The 23,260-nt window shown below is 40.4% G+C and overlaps 1 protein-coding gene across 4 annotated transcripts; it reads left to right on the forward strand.

Moving 5' to 3' along the window:
- The first annotated feature begins 4,354 nt into the window (after nucleotides 1–4,354).
- Nucleotides 4,355–21,599, forward strand: LOC140316154 (polycomb protein SCMH1-like). Of its 4 annotated transcripts, none has more exons than XM_072393877.1 (17): nucleotides 4,355–4,461; nucleotides 5,066–5,195; nucleotides 7,773–7,843; nucleotides 8,018–8,095; nucleotides 8,388–8,458; nucleotides 8,579–8,813; nucleotides 9,412–9,500; nucleotides 9,743–9,989; nucleotides 15,174–15,415; nucleotides 16,288–16,479; nucleotides 17,099–17,225; nucleotides 17,461–17,661; nucleotides 17,783–17,953; nucleotides 18,754–18,876; nucleotides 19,401–19,532; nucleotides 20,083–20,253; nucleotides 20,407–20,495. In XM_072393877.1, exons 3-16 carry the CDS (start codon nucleotides 7,819–7,821, stop codon nucleotides 20,250–20,252), a joined length of 2,103 nt encoding a protein of 700 aa, XP_072249978.1. In that variant the 5' UTR covers nucleotides 4,355–4,461; nucleotides 5,066–5,195; nucleotides 7,773–7,818; the 3' UTR covers nucleotide 20,253; nucleotides 20,407–20,495. The 4 variants fall into 4 exon arrangements, with proteins under 4 accessions (XP_072249978.1, XP_072249975.1, XP_072249977.1 ...); XM_072393874.1 differs by lacking the exon at nucleotides 20,083–20,253 and adding an exon at nucleotides 20,747–21,599 and having other exon boundaries at nucleotides 4,356–4,461; nucleotides 20,407–20,540; XM_072393876.1 differs by lacking the exon at nucleotides 20,083–20,253 and adding an exon at nucleotides 20,747–21,599 and having other exon boundaries at nucleotides 4,356–4,461; nucleotides 9,746–9,989; nucleotides 20,407–20,540.
- Nucleotides 21,600–23,260: the final 1,661 nt, after the last annotated feature.

Here is a 23,260-nt window from a genome sequence, read left to right on the forward strand (position 1 = left end):
GCTTTCTCCAGCAGGACCCCCAGATCAAAACCGCAACCCACTCTCCCTCCCCATGCCTCTCTCGTTCTCCATCTCTCCACCCCCTCTCTCATTAAAAACTGCAGGCCCTGGCTTCTAATTAAATCCCACTTGAAAAGTCTTAAAGTCAGCCTCAGATTGATTCAATTTGCATTTCTGAACAGAGAACATTGCCTAAAAGGATTAATAAATTGGACGAAAAATGCCTTCTTTCTGCACCATGCCGTCAGAGCTTGTAAGACAACATCCAAAGAGAAATATCCCCCCTCAACTAACGTCTATCCAACATATGCTCCAGCTATCTCTCTTGCATGTCCCTCCCAGCATGCCAGCGGAGATGGGAAGTGTGTATCAGGACTCTGTGTGTGTGTGTGTGTGCATGCGTGCACTCGTCTGTGGAAGGAGACGGGGACATGAGTCCTCTGAGGCTCAGTTGGGAGAGAACACACACAGTCTGTATCTCACTGTGTGTATATTTTTGTGTGTGTCTGGGCATTTATGTGTGAGAGTGGTGACTTTGTTGTTGCGTGCCAAAGTGCTGAAAGTGACAAGAAGGCACAGTGGGAAAAGATCTTTGCCGCTCTGTCTGTATGTGCAGAAACAGACCACGGTGATGGAGCCATGCCATTGGCTACTGGACACCTACAGCAACATGTCTAGAAATCCAAGAACACATTTGCCAGCTATGAGAGCCAAATTCGCTTAGTGTGATAACACGAAAAGAGCAAAAGTAAGACATTCCAAAACAGTCTAAAAACTGATACTGCAGTCAAAAGAAGGTGGCAAATAACATTGATTTCTTGAAGCTGCACGTGTACAAGTACATTGTGTATTTGCATTACATGTAACTGTGGAGCAGTGCTAACAACTGAAATTTCTTTTGATGACAGCCGTCAAACGTAGTTGCATCTGCAAATCAAATGGTATATGGTGTATGAAAGATTTGCATGTGTTCTGAGGCTGTCTTTTTTAACGTTTTCAATGGCACATAGTTGATAGATGATAAGCTCAGATTATCTTGTTTACTTTGTCATTGTTACCTTTATTGAATTATTGTCTTTATCACATGTATATAGATGTTAAATGTTACTTTGTCTTGTCAAAGCAGGACTCACTTCACTCTTTTTCATAAAAATGATATTTTGCAAAATTTTGCTGCACACAGCAAACATGATGCGCATCCAATTTGTTCAACCTAAAGAAAGTGAGGTTTATGGACAGCAGACTGTTGAATGGAAAACATTGTCACTGTTGTTATTTGCTTGTCAAACTAGCTTGTATAATGGCTAATGGACTTTCATAGACTGCCAGTGGCTCAGTGGTTGAAGCTTTTTTAATAAGGAACAAGAACCACATGGAGACCCAGACAATGAGACGTGCACACAATATACAGTGGGCATGGCTCTGCAACACTTGGTTTGTCTATAATTACTATAAAAACACAGGCAGAATGACAATTTTAATGAGTTTTTGAGTTTTTTGTGTTTTTCTATTTAAGAGCAGAAACTATGTGAACATGGTCACTGAGAAAACAATTTAAGTCCAAAGTGAAATGCAAAATCAGAAGAAAAGTTCAAGAGGTTGAATATGATAGTGAGTGCCTGATACAATGGTAAAAAGATACTGTGCTGTGGTCAAAGGGAAGCCCACGTGCATTACAATGAGGGGGAAGCAAGCTGATGTCAATATTATGAGACCCTGCTTTGAAAAAGACAATACTGACCCCTAGTGATACAAGAACAAGTTTATTCAAAAGCCAATCTCCATAATCTCTGAAGTGTGTGCGTAATCATAGTAAATCTTTAAGTGTTGTACAGTGTTTTATATGAGTGTCTTTCTGTAAGTGCGTGTGTGTATAGAGAATCAAGATATGTTGATGAGTGTTTATTTCTCCACAGCTATGAAACTGTTCAATTTGCAGTGCATGGCCTTGAAGTGTGTATTTGTTTTAATATTGGTGCCTGGCTGAATGGAGCTTCCTTTGATACGATGAAGGCTGACAAGCGTGAAACAGGTCCAAGAAGGCATGTGGGCGCTGTCAATTAACCCTTTTCACCGTGTGAAACCAAACATAATTGCCTGGTGTGCATGAGGCCAATAGGCCATGGCCTGCCCAGCGTAGGCTGAAATGGGCATTAGCGGTGCTACCAGGTGACCATTACACACAGTTGAACTGCTGGGTGCCTCTCCAAATCACATGGTTACAGTTGCTATCTTGACCTAATTGGCATGATATTACTAAATGGCTCCTAATTCTAATTTCCACACCTTCACAATTTCTCTGGAATATCTTTATAGATAACACTACTGGAAGAACACTGTATTTCACTGATTTTTGGCTTTGGATTTTTTCTAACTCTGATAATATGCAGATTTTATTCAATTTGAAAAATTTAAATGTATCTATTGTTAAAACATTGAGATGTTGCCATAATTTTGTTCATCACAGTGATAATCTTAACTGGAACAAATAGTGGGTAAAAAGTTAAGCTCTGTGTGCATTGATAATCAAATTTTATTCATGTCATGCTCAAGGCAAAATCCCCATATTTTCATACCCCAAAGTAGAGCACGGCTTAAATGAAACTAGAGCAGTTCTTTGTACTGCTGCAGTAACAGCATTTGGAAAAATCTGCTCTCATTATTAAGATAGTTGTAATCAAATAAAGATTATGTTTATTAACACAGTAAGATTAAATGACTGCTTACTATTTATTCAAAGAAGGGAAATACAGAAGGACTAAAAATATTGTTTTCTGCAGATGTTTTATGAGAAATGAAGCACTGTGCAGTATGTGGAAATTGTTGAAAAGAAAGTCCCATAGATAAAAATGTAAGGTATGTTTAAATGCACTTTATGTTAGAGACTCATATGTGGTATATCTAAATCCTTGTACAAATGAATAACTGTATTTGAAAACCTGTAAAAAATATTTTTAGACTGAGATCACTGACTTGTTCGTCAACATTTTCCAACATAACAATCTCATGGTTTACAAAGGGACATTAAAAGAGCTTAACTTATCACGGAAATCCACTTACACCATTAGAATTAAACCCTATTAGTGGGAACAGTTTCCAGTTGGTCTCACTGTTTTTCCACACAGTGCTATGCATAAATGTACAAGAGGATACATGCAGAGAGAATATTAACAACACCTATAATCACCTATAATGCTGCAGACACTACTGAATGTACTGACAAATAAATAGGTAATCTTTATACAGAAAAGGAGAACTATTCACATAAATGTCTGTGAGACAAGTGTCACGTGAAACATTTAGGCAGGTTATGAATAGAGCAACAATGTTTGGGATCATGGAGGACAGAAACTGTCAAAATCAAAATTGAAAATCTAAATGCATAAATGGCTCAATAAATACATTAATAATTGTTAATACATTCTACTAAGATTGATAAAAATCTATTTTGGGAATAATTACTGCATTAAAGGTGGAATGATTTAATGTTCCCATTCCAATATTCAAATGTATCAATTTAACCTTGTGTTAATAACCCCATTTATTAATTGCATCATTTACCTTTGAACTAATAATTTATTATTAATCAATTTATATATTAATTCTTTCTTCCCTGTACTTATTTCTCCATTGTTTTTTCTTTGCTCTTTTCCCTAAAATGTATGTACTTATGGACTGTTTGTTAAATATATTTTGTATATATTTGACAGTATATATTTTAATCAAGCCCCCCCTCTCCCCCATATACATATATATATATATATATGTATTCTTTTTAAAAAGGAAATTATTATTAAAGTTTAAAATGCTGAAATGCTTTATTATCATTATTGGTATTAGCTTAATGCAACTGTACCGATACTGTATGTGTCTGTGCCAGAAGACAAAGAACAAAAAATAGCTATTTATAGGGAAACTGTTTCTCTATCTATTATCTTATTTCATGCAAAAAACAACAAGAAAAAGAATAACTCTAAATCAGTTCACTATTTGACTTGAATGCCAGTTACCATTACATCAGCACCACCGGTCTTCCACACATTTGTGTACTTTTAAGGTACTTGGCAGGTAGTCCACACAGCAGTTACTGGATATATACTTCCTTAAAATTTAAGTTGTAGAACATTCTGCGAAGTATAACATGCTATATTCTATAGTATAATACTGGTAAATAACAAATTGATGAGATATTAGATGTTTGTTAACATTTGGGTTAAACTAGAAGAGAAAAAATAATAATTTTTACACAAATATTTTATTTGACTTGTAATACTTCTGTCTGCCGCTAGTCGTCGTTTCACCTCTATTTTATCCCTCAGCCTCGCGTGCCCGCCTGACTTGACTGTCCAACATGAAATGTTGGCAAAACACCCCCTCCTCAACCCCTCCTTATCGTGTTGAAAAAATGGCGGACAAGCGCTAAAGCCACATCAGAAACAAATACACACGTCACAAAGCAAGGTAAACATCCTCGGATATACCGAGCAACGTCTCATTTTTGGTTCGGCTTCAGCTTGAGCCCAGATAACCACTAGCTGAACTCAGCGTGCTGCTGCGCTCCCATTTAGCTAATGCTAATATTTGTAATCAGGTCAACGAGCTAGACAGCCACCTAGCATGCTAAGTTAGCATCAAGTGAAGTGGGCATGTCTGGTGTATGTGTGTAGCGTAGCATGCTGGATGTGAAGGATGCACTGGCTGCGTGCATGTTGCGTTTAATTGAGTAATGTTCACATGTTTAGACGCCGTTAATCCACTTCATACTCCGCGATAACACACTCAGCGCGCTGGTGTCCAGTAAATTAATATCACATGTAAATATAGTTGAGAAAAGGGTGAAAATGATGGGAGGCTCCATGTGTTGGCTTTGTGTTATGAATGAAGCTCAAGACATTTCCGCAACGTCAGCTGCAATGCTTTGTCAATAAATAGAAATATGGGGTCCCGTGTAGATGCCAGGCAAGTGAAAGTAGGATGAGTTTTTTTTATACTACTGTGTATTAGCCACAGGAGGAAGGTGTACCTGCTGAGCGTTCTAACGCCAGTCTTCCTGTCACTTTCCCAGATTTGAAAACAGGGAGCGGGTCGCTTTAATTTGGACGCCATCCCCCTTGGCGTAGGAAAAAGGCGCACTTCTATTGAAAGGGAACTCACCCGTGGAGGAGAAACGCTGCAAACGGTTATGAAGTTTTAAGGTAAGAAATGTTTATATGAACAGTCCACTTTCTAGTACAAGGCGCCTGTGTGGATTTTCTGTCATTGCTCTTTCCCAAATATTTTAAACGCCAGCTTAGTCCATTTACATCAGCTTCTTATGGCACAACGAAAATTGTTTTTCCTCGACACATTCAAATGTCTCGTAAATGTTGCATTGCTGTCGCTGTGTTTTGTGAACCAATTCTCACCTTTACACACAACGGGCTTGACGTTTTCTACAGCTTTTGCGAATATTAGGTAATTTTTCTGTCTTACTGGCTCCCAAACTATCAGTTTAACGACGTTTAATTGAGACTATATTGAGATGAGAGGCTTGTTGAGGTATTTGTCTGCTTTATATTTGACCTGCTGACCTCTCTGTTGGTGGGCAGGAGTTTGGGTAACAGGGGTCACTGAGCCTGGAATATCTTACTCATCTCTAAACACTGGTCTGCTGATTGATGGCAAGAAATCTTGTCACATGATAAGAATAATGTATTTTTCCTGTTCAAGAGGGGATATTTTCATTGCTTGATAAATGAATTTGCCATGGATGTATGGGATGACTGTAATGACACTCGGAGCTGAGGAAAAATTGAGCTTACTAAATGTGTAAGAAGGCAAATATATGCTACATTAGCACCATCTAATTTGTGCTACTTTTTATGTCATCTACAAATTGATGTGTCTATGTGCACAGTCAGCCAGTAGAGGAGCTTTGATACGTCCTGATTTCACTTGAAAGAGTAAATTAAATCCATATGCAGTGCATCGTTGAAATGATCTTTCGTCTCTAGTTGAACTTGCTCGATCTTCACCTCATCACTCCCTGGCTAACATGTGACAAGTTCAGATAACGAGCACAGGCTTCAAATCAAGCATTTGTGAGGTACCTTTGGTTTGAATACCCCTGAATTCTCATTGATATGAAGTCTTTCAGTACAAATCTTATTATTCCTATATTATAAGTAGCATTCATTAGATTAGAAGCTGTCTTTTGCATAACTTTTCTAATAGGTCCCTTAAATTAAGTCTAAGCAATTTAGTGATTATTCTGACCTCATCATTAAATCTCAAAAACCATATAAACCCAAATGTAGATTGGACGTAATCACTTCTAGGGGGTTATCTATTTGTGTCATGAGGTATGAGTTAGGCTCTTGAAGTAAACTTGAAGTAGCTTTTGTCGAATAAAGGAGAGAAATGAACCACAAAAGACTTCAAAGAACTCATTGTCCTCCAGTGCTATCATATTCAACAACAGTAGTGTGCTCGCAGTTTCCAGAAGTAAAAGATGTCAACAGCTCAGAGACATGGCCAAGGTGAAGAAGGCTAAAACACGACCCCTGCTGAATATGAATCAGAATTTGAAGTGTCACAATTGGACCAAGAAATAACTCGAGACGTATTTAACAAAGGTTTTACAGACAGTTGATATGAGATGAGAGGTAACAATGTGGGCTTCTTTTTGTTAAAGATGAGCTTGTTGGATTTTTATTTATTTCTTGGGCATTGACTGAAAATCCACTTCCCGACCTGTTGCCGATGTCTGAAAGAGACTTTCAGGTAGAAATGCACAACGTTCTATGAGATCATGATAAAGTGTTCGGATAAAGATGAAGAAAGACATTGTCTTTTCTTACGCATTTATTTATGACATTCAGTGACATTCTGGATCGACTAAGACAGTTATGTGTGTTTGTCGTAATCGTTAGACAACAAGCACATTTACATGGCACCAGAAAAAGACAAATTATTTTGTTCAACCAAAACCAGACATTTACAATGCATGTAGACAAGATAGTCTGCCTCGAATAGTACAACATTGGACAGAAACGCAGATAATGCGGTTATAGTCTGAGTTACCACTTTATGTTTTCACTCTACTAGACTCAAATGGACCAAAGCACTCCACAAGTGCTCCAAAGTTCCATCTTTATTGCAGCTGTTTGTAAAATCAGTGGCCAAATGTATATTAACACAGCCAAATTCCTGATGAAACAGCTCTCATTCACAGGGATTTTCTGTTTTTGTCAGACGGCGTAACCGGGTCGGAAACTGCGATTAAAGATTGGCCCTTTGAGACTATATGTGTCGACCCGCAGCCTCTGAAAGCATTTTTCAGACTGTCGCTTTGCTCTAATAACATTTTGATTCTAAAACCTCAGCATAATTTGCCTGTAAACGGTTATAAAAACAGTGGTCCGGTTAAATGGCCCCGTTGAGCTGTAATCGTAACATGCATGTAACTGTGCTGCGTGTAATGGCTGATTGATGCACTATTGAGTTGGTGTGTTATGTAGGTGCATGTGGTCCTTTATGTACATTCATATATCTGATGCTGTACTGCTGCCTCAAAGTCAATGTTTTTGTACGCCATGATCTAGTTTTCTCTGGTCTGCAAGGTGACAAATGATGTCTTAGTGTCTTTGAAATATGTTGATAGTGACTGAAAGATGGAGTTAATAAAAAATAAAATGTGCTTCTTCAGGTAATCTGCCTCGCTCTGAAACCTCCATGCTCCGTTTATGCAGCCGTAAAACAGTTTATTCTTGTGTTTGCTGTCTTGTCTTCAGAGTGGAGGCCACTTTTGTGTTGTCAGTTGGTCAGAATTGTTGGAGCATGAGGAAACCCGTTCCACAGAAAGGTAAGCGTTTGTTAACTATGAGTAAACAGTACCTTTTTTCTTTTTCAAGTAGTTACACAGTTTCTTAGTATATTGCAAGTAAGGCTATATCCAAAGAGTGATTATAACACTTACTGCAAGGTGGGAAAATTGCCCACAATTTAGAGCCTGTTGTGTAATTCTTGGCTTCTCCAGCTATAGAGTGGAAAGATGCTCGAAGGATCAAGCATGCCCGAAGTGGACGGCCCTCCCGAGTGCCCTCACAGTACCAAGGTAAATGACCCACAGCAGCCAGTGGTTTCTGAATGATGTTTTGGCTCATTTAAAGTGAACACAGTACTCAAGGATTTGCTTCAGCTTTTTCATTTGTTATTAAAACACACTTTGGTTCAAATGTTGACCGTAGAAGCCAGTGTCCTCTTTTGTTTTAACAAAGTGATGATTTAAGTCTCATATATTCTTCAATGTAATGTGTATCCAGGCTTGGATTTATATTTATCAAGCCATTTGTTACTGGAAAAATGCGTCTCGACACACATTTGTAACTCCTCTTGTCCTTCTGCAGGGCAGTTCAGCTGGGAGAAATACCTGAAAGAGACAGGTGCAATCGCTGCTCCTGCTTCATGTTTCAAACAAGTGAGTGGATTCAGTGGTCCATGCAGAGTGTCATTAATCATTTAACTACAGTTTTTTTTCCCCCCAATGATTTTTTTTTTTGTCCCTTTCATCTAATACTTGACTATCATCACCCTCTAGAGTCTGACACCTCCAGCTAATGAGTTCAAAGCAGGTATGAAGCTGGAGGCCCAGGACCCGCGGAACACCACGTCCACCTGCATCGCCACAGTGGTGGGCCTGACGGGCTCACGGCTGCGGCTGCGCTTGGATGGGTCTGACAATAAAAATGACTTCTGGCGTCTGGTGGATTCCTCAGAGATCCAGCCAATTGGCAACTGTGAAAAGAATGGAGGCATGCTACAGCCCCCACTGGGTAAGAACACAGTTAAACATCACGGTTTCCCGTAGCAACCATGTACAGTGAAAACATCTCTTTAAGCTCTTTACTAGCTTTACAGTTTTTTTTCTGCTTTTTATCTGTAGGATTTTTCTTCTTCTTCTTTTTCTTGATTTTGTCCTCTAGAGGTCAGTACCTGACAGCAGAGAATAGTAGGGCATCGTGTCACATTATGTGACACAACTTAAAAGGTTTCCTACCGAGATCGTTTCAGTATTGAGCTTCCATGGAGAAAGATCTGTGCAGTTTAGTTATTTTAGTTTCAAATGTATAGCTTGAAGTGGTGAATTTGCTGATTATTTTCACGATAAATTGGCAGAAAAATCATGCATCCTTTTATCAAACAAAAAGTGGGGGAAAAGTTAATTATTTCTCAGAGTAAAGGTGAAATCGATTAGACAATCAATGTTGTGTGACCCGTAGTCCAAACCTGAAAAATCTTTTTTGTCACTTAATGTTCACCTGAATTACTAATTGATTCATTCCTTCTGCACAAGTCTGTATTTTCACAATTTGTTCATATCGGCAACCATTTGGTCATCATTCAACCCTTCTTCCAACTGTCGTCCTTCAGGTTTCCGTCTCAATGCGTCTTCCTGGCCCATGTTCCTGCTGAAAACACTAAATGGTGCTGAAATGGCACCGTCTCGCATTTTTCACAAGGTACCTGTACAAGGCTCTCAAGCTCAAAGTGCACAGAAATACAAACAAACGTTTATTTGATAATCATAGTTGCTCTCATTTATGCCTAAAAATCTTTATTTTATTTCATTTTTTCCATAAAATTGTACATTAAGAAGATATACACTTAGCAAAGCTTCCCCAGCATTTGTTAACGTTTTATGATTCTTCTCAGGCACATACCTGTCATACCTGACCCCCTTTTCTCTCTCCATATTCCCCAGCAGGAGCCTCCCGCTCCAGACCAGAACTCCTTCCAGATAGGCATGAAGCTGGAGGCAGTAGACCGGAAAAATCCCCACTTTATCTGCCCGGCTACAGTGGGGGCACTGCGTGGAGTTGAGGTGCTGGTCACCTTCGATGGATGGCGTGGAGCCTTTGATTACTACTGCCGCTATGACTCTCGGGACATCTTCCCAGTTGGCTGGTGCACCCTCACCGGTGACAACCTTCAGCCGCCGGGCAGCAAAGGTGTGGACCCCAACAGTTGGCAGGGGGTTTCACAGGGGCATTGCTTTGAGTGGAAAACCTCAGTGGTGTAGATCATTTTGCTGTGTTATTTTTGCTTCTCACCCTTTTTGTGCAGTGCAAGCTTTGGGCGTGGATGGAGGGATTTGAATTAGTAAAACAGCTCTGCAAACATCTAAAAATGTCTCTGTTAGGGCCTGTTAGTTTTTTTTTTCTTTCGCTTATCTGACTGCCAGCAGTCTTTTGTCAGTTGTTCCTAATGAGGAGAGAGTCTATGCGGCAACCTTGAAGAAAAGCACTGCACTTGGTGTCTTTTTTTCTGCCTTTTTTTGTGCGGCCGCTCCAAATGCATTTAGTTGAACATTTCTGAACTTAGAAAGCGGCTGGTGACAGAATTGTCTAGATGGCAAGTGATATTAAACAAATGGTCAAGTGGGGACTGCTGGTTTACTACAAAACAGTGGTCAAAATGAAGGTGTGTCTCCAGATCTCAGTCAAAACTTAGCATTGTCCGTGTGTTGTTTACTCGTGCACAAATTGTCCTCTTTGCTTTGAACTGTAGCACGAGATATGAAGAAATCTTTAAAAAGGGGAGGGAGAAACACAAACACACGGCAGAGTTTAAAAATACAACCGTCCGTCGTTCTGCCGTCTACCTTTTAAGCTCCTCCCTGTAGCCAAGCGCAGACATGCTCATGTTGCTGCATTTGGCAGACGCTTTTATCCAAAGCGACTTACACTCACATCTCAGGTAGGCAGGTAGTGTAAGGGGGGTTTGCCTAAGGACCCCTACTGGAGGTAATGACATGATACTTTCCTGCAGAGGGAGGTCAGGATTTGAACACCAGTCACCCACATGAAGGGCAGCAGTCTTACCACTACACCAGTGTTTCTCAGTTCCGGTCCTCCTGACCCACATGGCCTGCATGTTTTCGATGTTTCCCTCCTCCACCACACCTGATTCAAATGATCAGCTCGTCATTAAGCTCAGCAGTGGCCTGATAAGGAGCCATTCATTGGGCCAGTGGGTCATGAGGACCGGAACTGAGAAACACTGCACTACACTATCCAGTCACATGTGTATGTAAGTCGTGTCGGAAAGGTGCGACACTCCTTCACCCACCACGTTCTGCTTCTCGCGAGGACTTTATTACACTTCCAACTACTGAATAAGTCTGTAATAAGCCCCAGTCTCTCATCACTGAGAGCCTAAACACAGCAGAGAGGTGTTGCAGAAGTCCACTTCATTTGCAAAGTGCTGAAAAGTTATTGTTGAATTTACTGCCTACCGTATCCTAAAACTTTAACTGGATTTTGATTCCTACCTTTTTGTGGTATTTGGGAGTTTTGTTTTTAGCTCTGGGTCTATGGAAATGTTTCTCCAGATGTACATCCAGTTTGTCCAACCTTTAAGCGGGCATGCCTGTGGTTCTTACTTCCATCTGTTTGGGAAGTTTGAGATAAATTGTTGTTTTAAGTTACTTGTTTTGCAATTTAGCCAACAAGTCACCTTTAGTCACTGGTCCATTACAGCTGCAGCTTTTAAGAAGTCAGAGCAAAGTTGATATTTTTTTTTTTGTTTTTTAGCATAAGCTATGAGCTACAGGAGTGACTTGGAACAAGAGCAAACCGATTTGTTGAACAGGATACATTAAAGGAAGAAAGGGATACAAGGGTTAACCGCCACAAGGTCAACTGTCCTCAGCTGCAGAATCCACAGAATGTTAAGGAGTGAAGGGAAGCAGGGAAATGAGGAGGCAGGACATGTCTTTGTAGCTTGCTAGTGTTTTATGAAGGTCTGGCACTCACCCAATTGGCAGAGAAGGCCGTGACGTGGTTGGAACGAGCCTGGGTGCCCCTCCACAGGCCTCTCTTTGGCACACTGGTTGCTACAGTCTGATCAGATACCTTTGAAAGAATTACATTTAGAGAGGCAGTAGAAAAGAAGAGAAAAGACAGGCGTCTGCTGTGAAAGGTGGACTGTTTACATTGTCACTGGATGGTGGGAGGAGAGAAGAGGAGAAGGGTGGAAAAAGAAGGGAAGGAGGAGCAAGGCAGAGGAAGAGTGGGAGAAGAGGACAGGGCAGGAGGAGAGGGTGAATCTGAGGACAGCTGAGCAGACAACCACACATTTTTTACTTTTCTTTGAGCAGCAGGGTGAGTAGAATGAATGGATTTACAAAATACAGTCATTGGGCGATAGATTCAAAGCTTTGGAGAAGTTCTGTTGCTGTAATATGAAGCTGTGGCAGCAGTGGCTTTGTGAACTCAATGAACCCGATGCACTCAAGGGAGAGGGGAGAAAAAACAAGGATTTGCTTGTTATGCATTTGTTACTTGTTGTGACTATTTACAACAACTACAATTGATTGTAACCTGAAGCTCTTTACACCTTTAAACATGTTTTCAAGGATTCGTCCACTCTGTTTAGAATCAATCAGGAGTCGTGCTTTTTTCCTGGTCTCAGTGTAACTCCCCCATGAAACGTAGCAGTAGCCTGCAGACTGAGCTGTGCATTGATTCCTGTGCCTGTTTTGAAAGTATTTAATAAATGCAGGCCCCCGAGCCAATACCTGTGCTAATGATTGTGACTACACCTCAGAAATATGTGTCGGTTTAACCAGGGTGAATACTGAATTATGCTGGCTTGTTCCTTACATGTAAGAGGGTGTGAAAAGGCTTGCAGGTGCATTTGAAGTCAGATATTCTAACTTTGCTGTGCTTCCTTTTCCTGTGCAGTCACTTTTGCATGCACACTCTTGAAGTTTTGCCAGTTGTGCTGTTTTTTAGAAAGTACACTGTTTACTTGGTTGTTTTTATGTGTTTATCATACATTCTCTCTTTCTCTCTCTCTCTTATATCATGCCCTCTCTTAATGCTTTTACCATGTGCTTGTTCACTCAGTGGTTTGTGGAGTTTTGCTCCCCATCAAGAAATGAAGGCTGAGTGTACTTGGGAGGGAGTTTGGGAGATAAATTTCAAGTCTGCCGCACAGCTGTCTGCAGTTTACTTCTATATTTGGGTTTAATCTACAGACTGAAAAGGTGTTTGCACATTTCTTATTTTCCTGCTGGCCAGCGGCAGCTTAAACGTAGTCAAAATAAATCCGTCTTTGATATCTGCGCTCTTTGTTCTATCGCAAGGATCACAGCTTCTGCAGGTAATAGATGTTGATTTTAAATAAAACATCACTGCTGTGATATATTGCACCCCTCACACTGATACATATTTCCCTCCGTACTTTATCTGTGATCAGATGGTTTAGGTTTATTTGTTCGAGTTCTAAGGCAACTCTGAGCACCTCCATAAAATCGGTCTTAATAGAATTTTGTGCATCGATAGCTCAGCTGGTGAAAACCAAACTTATGATTTTAAGCTAGATTGGCTATTTTTTTTTAAATCATGCCTGATTTATTTATTTTCACTAATTATTAAACAAAGGCGTCGCATTCACAGTGACCCAAGTACGTCTTTGGAGTGCATGCTCCTAAGAGCGGGCGCACTCGCTCGCCTGGAAGCTCTTATTCTGTTGGTAACAACTCTCAAATAAAGAGAGACACAAAGAGACACATTATTTTTCTTTTAAATGTAGCTGCCTGACAGTTGGCAGCTCACGCTGTGTGGGGCTGACATCTGTGGTCCAGACAAAAGTGGTCTAATTATCTCTGAAAGTGGTGCCCATCAGAAACTGTGGTCAGACGCAGTTTAGATTGTGAAGCGTGTTGCCCCCCCCTTCATGCTGTTAATGGAACAGCATGCAGTACATCACACACAAACAAACACAACATCGTTCTGTATTCTCAGTGGACATCGCTGAATGATTATGTGCCAGATGAATGCTTGTTGAGTTGCGCTGTTGGTGTTTTTGTCGTCAGATTTTTATCACCAGCAACTTTTTTGTTTGTTTGTTTGAGTCTTTAAACGACCAATTTATTTAATTAGTTTTTTTTTTTTCATACATTCAGAAAAATAACGTTCAAGTCAGTAAAAAAAAAAAGTGAATTGTACCTTTTTTAAAGTTTTTAAATCACTGGGTGAGATGCAGCATACACGTCTTGATGTAACCATCATGTTTTCTACCTGCTCACTGCTTCAGAAGAAGAACTTTCCTGTTTGGGAGACAAGTTGTAGAATTGTGTAATTGAAGGAGGTTCAAGAGAGGAGACCCGTGTTGAATGTTTGACCTTTGACTGTTGTAAGCAGTTTGGATTATTCTGTAATAAACAAACCAAAGGAAGTGATGCTGCACATTATGTAAGTTTATCCTGGAACTATTCAGAGTTGGAGAGTTGTGCTTACAGAAGATGCTGTTTCACACAGAGATGTTTTGAAGAACGTTTGAACAGACATTTTCCTCAGTTGCTGGTAACACATCGTCACTTTGTAAAGGGAGACTTTCTGCTGGCGGTGCACTCTCACAGCTAGATGTGTGAAAGACTTTGAGCAGGGGAACGTCGGCATAGAGCGTACAGAAGGTATGAGAAGATACAAAAAGTACGCTGTGGAAATTTCTTTATCTCACATTCACATCAGGAATTGATATATCACAAGTTCAATACCACATTCGTGTGAACATGTCCATGCAATTGACGACCAAGTGAAAAACAGCATACAGGTCACTGTAGTACTAGTTGGAAGCATTTACTCTTTTCAGCACACACACTCACACTAAATGCTTTGGGAGATTAGCTGCTACATTTCCCACCTGCTGATCTTCAGGGGATTCGGCTCAGAGACCGGGTGCAGAATCTACGTTAGAACTTTGGATCAGCTGCGGTGGACATAAGCACTCTCACATGCCATGCGTCCCGAACATCTCTAGAAAACAGCTGTAGGTCAAACCTTATGTTTCGAATGCTGTGTGAGTGTAACATCTGTGAATGACTCGGCTTGTTTTTTGGTTGGCTGCAGCTTGAGTCGGTTAAGGGCAGAAGAGCAGACAGCACAAGGCCTTGTTGAATGTTTTTGTTGTGGAGCCCATGAGTCATTCTGTGTGGGGGTGTCGTGTGCGTGTTACAGAGCAGGTGTTTGGTGGAAAGATTTAGGATGTTTGAATGAACAAATATCTGTTTCTCATCTTGTTTGTAAGCACATAAAACATTCCAGGTTACAGATGGAACACACATACTGGTAAAAGAATAATTACCTAAGACTGCGTTGTGTGTCTGTCAATCTTTGCCGATTTAGTGGTGCTGCCAAAAAGCCTTGGTGCACTGACAGACGGAAGTGTGGAGAGCCCAGTCATGAATCCCACCCCCACGGTGGGCAGACCGCCAGGTCAAAGAGGGCGCAAGCCAGGACGCAGGAAAACTAAAGTGACGGGGCCCTGGAGTCAAAAGGCTTCTGCACTGGGACAGAGTATCCAGCCAGGCAAAAGCCTGGAGCCCATCAAGATCCCCAAGAAACGAGGACCTAAGCCTGGCAGTAAGGTGGGTATGGATGGCTTAGAGATGCCATCTAGTTCAGACTGTTAGTCAAGTTTAGTCAAGGTAGTCAAGGTTTAGTCAAGGTAGTCAAGTAGCAAGTTTTTGAGATATCCAGTTCTGAGATTTTTGGTGTTCGTTGTGAGATTTAATGATATTGACTGAGAACTAAGGAACTAGTAAGTGTTTGATTTGCTGCTGAAGACACATTTTTTGATACATGCTCAAATCACTCCGTTATGTTTGAATAATCTCAAAGACAGAAATCTCAAAACTCGGATGGGGAATCGAGACTGGGTTCTAACATGGTACCTATTTGGCAGTTACGCATGAGCTGTTGATGGAAATATTTGCCCTATAGAACCCAAATTTAGAGGTTGCAGATAAGAGTATCATTATAGCACACACCACTCCTCCTGTGTATTACATATGTACAAACAATAAGTAGCTGTTAGATACCTAAAACATGGTAATAGTGTCCAAAACCAAACAGTCTAATAAAGGGACTTTATTTCTCCAGAATAGATTCCAACACTGCAATAAGTAACAAATGTTCAAATGCAAACTTGGCTATTCAGGCAACTGATGGTGATGATGACAGCTGTTTCTCCTCAGATTAGAGATATAACATAAAGAAAGCACTTTCAGACCTGTGTATATTCCATCTGATGAAGCTTTTTCTTGAGCAGCCGTGCAGTTAGGATGTGTTGTAGCTTGATCTGAGAAGGTAAACCAGATAACATTTCCACATGGTTAAGTTGTGCCACAGCGGCACTTTTGGTTGCATGTAAATACTTTCTATCTATTTTATGTTGCAGGACATTGGGTTGGAAGCCGTTGCCCCGTTTGACTTTCTCTCCTCTGTGCTTTGTTTACAGCTGGGATGGGCAAAAAGAGCTGGCTGGTTGGAGGAGGCCATGGCCGGTCCAGGACGGCCGTTTACTGGACCAGGGCGGACCAGAGGAAGACTGCCTGCCAACTGGGCACAGAGGATAGCTCTGCAGCAGGCCCAGGAGGAGGAAGAACCCATCAAGATCCCAAAGAAAAGAGGGCCCAAGCCTGGAAGCAAGGTAGCCGTCCAGGACATAGTTAAATATATGACCCTCTATAGAACACTAAGACTGACATTTTAGCAGCTGTTCTTTTTCTTTACTTTGCCAGACAGTAAAACCTGCCAGCACCTGAGCCCGCTTTACAACTGTCATATTTGAATTTCTGACAAATTGAAATAGCAAAAGAACATTAGTTTAATTGTTAGTTGTGTCTTAAGTAAAAATTCACAAATTAGCACTATTTTGATGGGCCAAATTCAAGGAAGGCAGACTGAACTGGTTTCCATTTCACTGAAACGAATGATTGTCCACAACACATGTTAGCAACCTCCAGTTGGATGCTGGCAAAGCAAACTGCACTCATCAGGTTCCAATAATGTTCTAACAGGAGATTAATTAAAACTATTGTTGGAATTTTCCACTTGACCCTTATTTCATTTTCTGGTGTAACATTTCATTGAATTTAATTTCATTACAAGGATTTTTTTTTTCATTTCATTTCAACTAAGAAACGAATGCAACATAAGAGTCACATTTTTTTCTGTATAGCACACTGTTCGGGCCACATTTGGTGGCTGTAATTAAACGAAATACTCAAATGCTGTAGCTGTATCTGAATATGTGTGTTTTTATACAGAGAAAACCACGAGTGGTACCTAATCCAGTCCCCACGTCTCCCACCAGCAGCACCCCAGAACCTGACACCAGCACTGTACCCCTGGACAACGCCACCATCCCCAACTCTGCACTTCAGGCTCCCACAGGTACACAACGAAACGCTTTATTCAACGGGATTCATGGAAAATATGAGTAACTTTATAGAGAGGTAGAGCAGAGATATCTGTTCACTCATGAGGCACCGTGCTGCTAAGAAATTTGGCAAGCATGATAAAGATTTTCTGCTCATAGGATTGTTACTTGCAACCAACGTTCAAAAGGTTAAAAATGTGCGATTTAATGGAATGAATCAGTCCTCAACTTGTTTTTTCTCTCCCAAAGTTTGTGTGTACCTAAACAAGTACGGCAAGGTGGGACCGCATCTGGACCAACGGCGCATCCAGCAGCTCCCAGACCATTTTGGTCCGGGCCGAGCCTCTTCAGTGCTTCAGCAGTGTGTTCAGGCTTGTGTGGACTCTGCACACAACCAGGCTACAGTCTTCGCCTGCCTCAAGTCTGGACAAGGAGGCGAAGTCATTTCAGGTGCAGACCGAACCAATTATGCAAATTATTATTTTACAATTTGACGTTTGATACTAAAGACTAAGGAGGGGAACCTGATTAACGGTTGTTTTTTCTTTATTCTTCTGTGGGCATCATTAAGCCTTTTTTGACCAGCAGCAGCACACCCTAACGCTTCCAACAGTCAGCAGTGTCACTTACGTACTCCGCTTCCTGGAAAAACTCTGCCACAATCTTCACTGTGATCCTCTGTTTGGCAGCCAGCCTGTGGCCAGAGGAGGTCTAAACTACGACACTCACTCGTACTCTACAGGTCAGAGGCGTTCTTTTCTCATTGTGTTCACATGCGCATCTGCACAATGACGATATGCAACTGTGACACGGTTTCTGTTCTCCAGGTAGCAGTCGGATTCAAAGTTATTTTTGTTCTTTCTTTACAGTAGAATTGTTCTTTGTTGATGTTTTGTATTAAGTTATTTAAAACATAAAACTCCAAAAGACGAGAAAAACAAATCTAACTAACCCAAAAAAAAGGTTTTTGTGCACTTTTCATGTAGGCAAAAGCTCCTAAGTAAGTCATCAAGATGCTCGGTATATAATGAGTCAAATCGGGTTGTTGTTTCCAAATTCTTGACCTATCTTAGCCTGCACTGTCTCACACAGCAAAGAGTTTACAGGAGTATAGGAGAGGAGAGACTAACTGAATTACACCAACACAGCAGACTCACACTGGGCTGAAGTTAAAGAAGTGTCCATAAATGACCAAGATTAAATAAAATGTTTGTTTTGTTTCGTAGAACAGTGCAGCACACATGCCACCAAATCCAATTTATTAGGCCACTGACTTCTATTTGGTGTTGTTTTTGGCAAATCAATCTTGTCTGGTCTGGCCGGAGTTCCTGTTGGCCTGGCTGCCTGCCAGGGTTGTGTAATTTTAGGGGAAATACAGACACATTCAGTCAGCATGTCCTACTTTTATAAGATTATAAAATACCATCTGGTCCACTCTTCTGTATCTTAATCACATTCATCTTCTTTCATGTTACTTCACGTGGTACTGTACCCTCCAGCTGCATCAACTGATGCTCTGTCCTCCATATGTACTTGTTTTAGAGAGAAGGAATTTTGGAGACGGCCTGACCACGGGTCCAGGCCGAGGCACCAAGCGCTTCCTTCAGGACTTCAGCAGTCCTCTTTCTCAGAAACTGACAAAAATCCCACGGCACTCCACCGATGGTATGCTAGTTCAGAAAATACATTTGTGTGTTTGTGTATGAAAATGAATTGCTCTGACTTCAAAGTAGTTGTATTTCTTTCTACTATAAGTGGCTCTCAGTTCTCATCTCTGCACCACATTTTGTGTAAAACATTTCATTTTGAAACATGACTGTTCAATAAAGGTTTGAATAATCATATAAGAGGAGATAGTTCATGGCTCAGGAGCAAGTGGAATTATGTTTTGGGGGCAGGAGGTTAATCATTTTTCAATTTCCTTAAATTTTAATTAAGTTAATGGAATATTTGAAGAGATTTCTATAAAAGGTTAATACCCCCCTCAAAAGGCCCTCGTGGTTTTACTGAAGGTTGGACCACACACTTAAAGCACTACTGTTCTCTGCGTGTTAGAGCCGTAACGCTGTTATGGCTGCTTTACTGTGTTACTTCCTTTTTTTCATCTGCTGGCCTCATTTCTTGTATTTTGACTCTAAAATGATCTGTATGATTATTTTCTCTCAGTGACACATCTGTTTTGTCCACAGGCGAGTCCTTCATCGAGAACAGTGTTGCAGCACCAGAGCACTTGAAGAAAATCCCCCTTTCCCCAAACTCTCCTGCACTGGTATCAGGCCTCAGGTCTCCCTCCAAACTTCTGCATCATAACAAGTCAACCGGTAGGAAAGTCACTGATCATGGCAAACTGTCTACATTTTCCCTTTTATTGCTTTCACGTCTCTGTTGTCTTAAGATTTCTACGTGATCGAATTAGGGAACATTGTTGCGTTTGTGCTGGTGTACAAAATTAGGAAAAAACTGTGTATGCTGTCGGGGTGTAAAACTTGAACTTGAATCCTGTTTTAACATTAAAGATGCGATTACATCTGTTTGTACGCTGATGAATACTTACAAGGTGAACACAAAGTACATCGGATCAACTCTCACGCAGTTTATGGTGCACCCTGAAATCAAATGTCTTGAAATCATTTAAACAAGGAGGGAACACTAGACCAAAGCCTGCTGGGCATTGATTGAATACAGCAGTAGCACAACGGATCTGAACTCTCACCTAACGAGCCATCATAGTGAATCCATGGCCAAAATAATAATCATGACTACTTTTCAGCACTGTTGATATCAGGGTTATTTCTCCTCGGCACTCTTTGCATATAAATTGTTCTTGGTTAACATCACTTGCCCTGAATCCGAAGTATTTCCAAACAACAGATGATGATCCACTTCGGGGGACAGCTCTTCGCCCTCTGCTGTGCCGGGCATTTGATTTTTGTTTTCGACGTTCTGCTATCTGTTCTTGTATATCTGTGCTTGTATCGCGACTCCTCGAAACTTCATCGAGAAAAGAAAAAAAGCCGGCAACAGCTTTAGTCTTATCTTGATGTAAGTCATCAGCAAATTGAAACAATTCTGTAGTAGAAATATAATTTTCCCACTTAAATGATTAACATTAAAAACTTTCAAACCCCCTGGAGTTAAGGCAGATGATGAACCCTACAAAAGATTGTCTTTATGGATTTGTTCTTTTGCTCTCAGGCTCGGGCAGTTTCCGAGAAAGCCCCAGACCGAGCGGTCAGGATCCAAACCTGTGGACTGTAGAGGAAGTAATGCAGTATATCAGAGACATTGACCCGGTGCTGGCTCCCCATGCTGACCTTTTCAGAAAACATGTATGTTTGCATTCAGTCTGGTACTTCAGATAACTGTATGTCTCTGTCCGTCTTTTCTTTGTGTTCCATCTATCTGTCTTTCTTTGTTTGATTCTTCCAATAGATTCTAGGCTAACACTTTAAACATCTGATTATGTGTACTAGTTTAGATGCAAGTCAAAGACCTGCCTCTAGCACACAAAAATAACCCCCTCTCTTTTTCTTAGGAGATTGATGGTAAAGCTCTCTTGTTGCTGCGCAGCGACATGATGATGAAATACATGGGTTTGAAGCTTGGCCCTGCCCTTAAACTCACCTTCCACATTGACAAGCTCAAACGGGCATGAGGAGATCCTCACCCATCCACAGCCTTCCAAAGGACTTTTCCCTATTCTAGGGTCAGTATATCATGCACTTCATAATGGACATATACTGACCAATTACATGTAGCAACTTCCATTGGACCACCATATCTGGTCTCCATTCTCCCTGTCCTTTCCTCATCTAATGAGGAATGTTTATTTTGTGTAGCACAATCCAGCTCTAAGGCAGCATGGGATATGTAAGATCGCCCACTTGTAAATCATAATTTTTGCATTTCAGTATAACTTGAAGACTCGTGGCCATTTTTACTGTTAAAGGCTCAACAGCCTGCTTTTACTATGTTGCATTTAATCTGTACGTTTAAATATTTTGTACTTCATGAATATATTGACATGTATTTTTACAACATTTGTGTTGGGATATATGAAAAGAGAAAACCCTAAAGGTCGAAGAGAAAACACTACGCTCATCCCAATAGTTGGGATTTTTTCTGATTAGTCTCAGTTTGAGGCATAATTTTGCAACTACAAGATAAAGTCTGTTGAGAAAATCATGATTTATGAGGGGAAAAGAACAAACCCTTATTGTTGAAATACTGCCATGAGGAAAATGTGTTTATTCTCTTATTCTGAATGTTGTTTACAATGTTTTGTCCTCGTTATTTGTACTTTTTTAATTTTTATACTATATGATTGGAGTTCCGACGTGGAGAGCCCTATCATTGTTAACATGTTCAATAAATCTATAATAATTCAACTGTTTTGTTTTTTCTATTTTTTGTTCTGCAATGTCAAAACAGTTTGTAGTTGTTTGTTTACACCCTGTGTGAAGTCTGCTGTCACAGATTTGTTTTATACATCTATTTAAATTAAAATATGTTTTCACTTTGCTTGGCCGTTTCACAAAGATTCATTCCTGCAAATTTCACAAACAATGTAAGCTTACAGAGTTGGTTGATTTACAAATTGTCCACCAACAGAGGGCAGTGCAACCCTTATCTCAATCATGCCCTCCTATTATTTCTTCCTGAGGCTGCTGACATGCAGTGCCATGGGTGGCCATCTCTCCATCTGGTTGTCTCTCCATGACAATCTGATATTTTTACACCATGTAACTACATCATGCGGTTGTCTCCATTATCAGGGTTTCTGCTGTATTGCTCCTGATTTATTTTATGAAATCTCTGCTATTTAAAGACTCCCCTCAGGCATGTTTTAAGATGGGTAAAAAACATTTAATCATCAAGTTTAACTACCCTGTCTCAAGAAATTCCTACATCTGCACCTTCTCCTTCAGTAAAAAAAAAAGAAAAATCACAGCCTGTAATAATATTTTCCCTCTGATCTTTTCAATATCACAAAGTTTGCTAACAGAAACAAGATGTCTCACTCTAAGTTGAAGGGCTTTAAGTGTTTGTGCAAAGCAAGCCTCAGATTTCCAAATCACACTAACGTAAGCTATCTATTGTGTCAGGAGTAGCTTCCCAACCAGTTGCAATATTGAAAATGTTACAAAGATGGGTTCAACGCAGTTTTATCACTGTCAGCTGAGCAATTTTAAAATTGACATACTTACAAACTTGAAACATGCAGTCCTGTAAAATCATCTACTGCCTAGAGAAAGACATTTCGTTTCATTTAAAGGTTCAATGCCAAAACTTGTTGGCATTATATTGCTGAATCTTTTAACCTACTCTTCCTTATCATTGTCAATATCACTGTTTTGCATCTACAGTCCATTTCAGCTATTTAGTTGCATACAAATCTGGGTTTTAATGCATCCATGCCATAGCACCCCATATCTCCTTTCTGAGCCATCTCCTCATTGATACCTTTGCATCTGAAAGATCATTTTCATGTTAACGGCAACTTTAAGCACTCTTTAATATGATGGCAACAATGTCATAGTTGAATAAACAGTTGGTATAGTCAGCTTCCAAATAAAAAGTCCAGATTATGGCCTAACTGGTACTAACTGTGGTTATCTTGTCGCGTAAATGTGTGAATTCGCAGCAGTCTGTAAAGATTAAAACGGGTAATCACCATCAGTTCAAGAGTGAAACTGTCCTTGAGGCTGAGGCAGCCCCACACAATAACGTTTCCACCACCGTGTGTCAGAGTTGGTTTGAGGTTCCTCTGAAATGCTGATTTTAGTCTGCACCATATATGTTTTCTCTTTCTGTGGCCAAGTATTTGATTTGATTTGCTTGTTTTGCCCATTTGTTGGCAGATGTGGTTCATAACTTCCTAAGCATATTTATATGACATCAGAAAAAAATTTGAAATATTTTCAATCCAACCTAAACCAAATTTTTAGAATGCATGTAAACAAACACCAGGTGCTTGATGTCACAGGCTTAGATAGAACCAGTACGACTCTTTGTCTCTTAAGAAGCTCTTAATATTGACATCTAGTCT

This window comes from Leuresthes tenuis, unplaced genomic scaffold, assembly GCF_036924035.1.
Source record: "Leuresthes tenuis unplaced genomic scaffold, fLeuTen1.0.hap1 SCAF_10, whole genome shotgun sequence".
Taxonomy (NCBI): domain Eukaryota; kingdom Metazoa; phylum Chordata; class Actinopteri; order Atheriniformes; family Atherinopsidae; genus Leuresthes; species Leuresthes tenuis.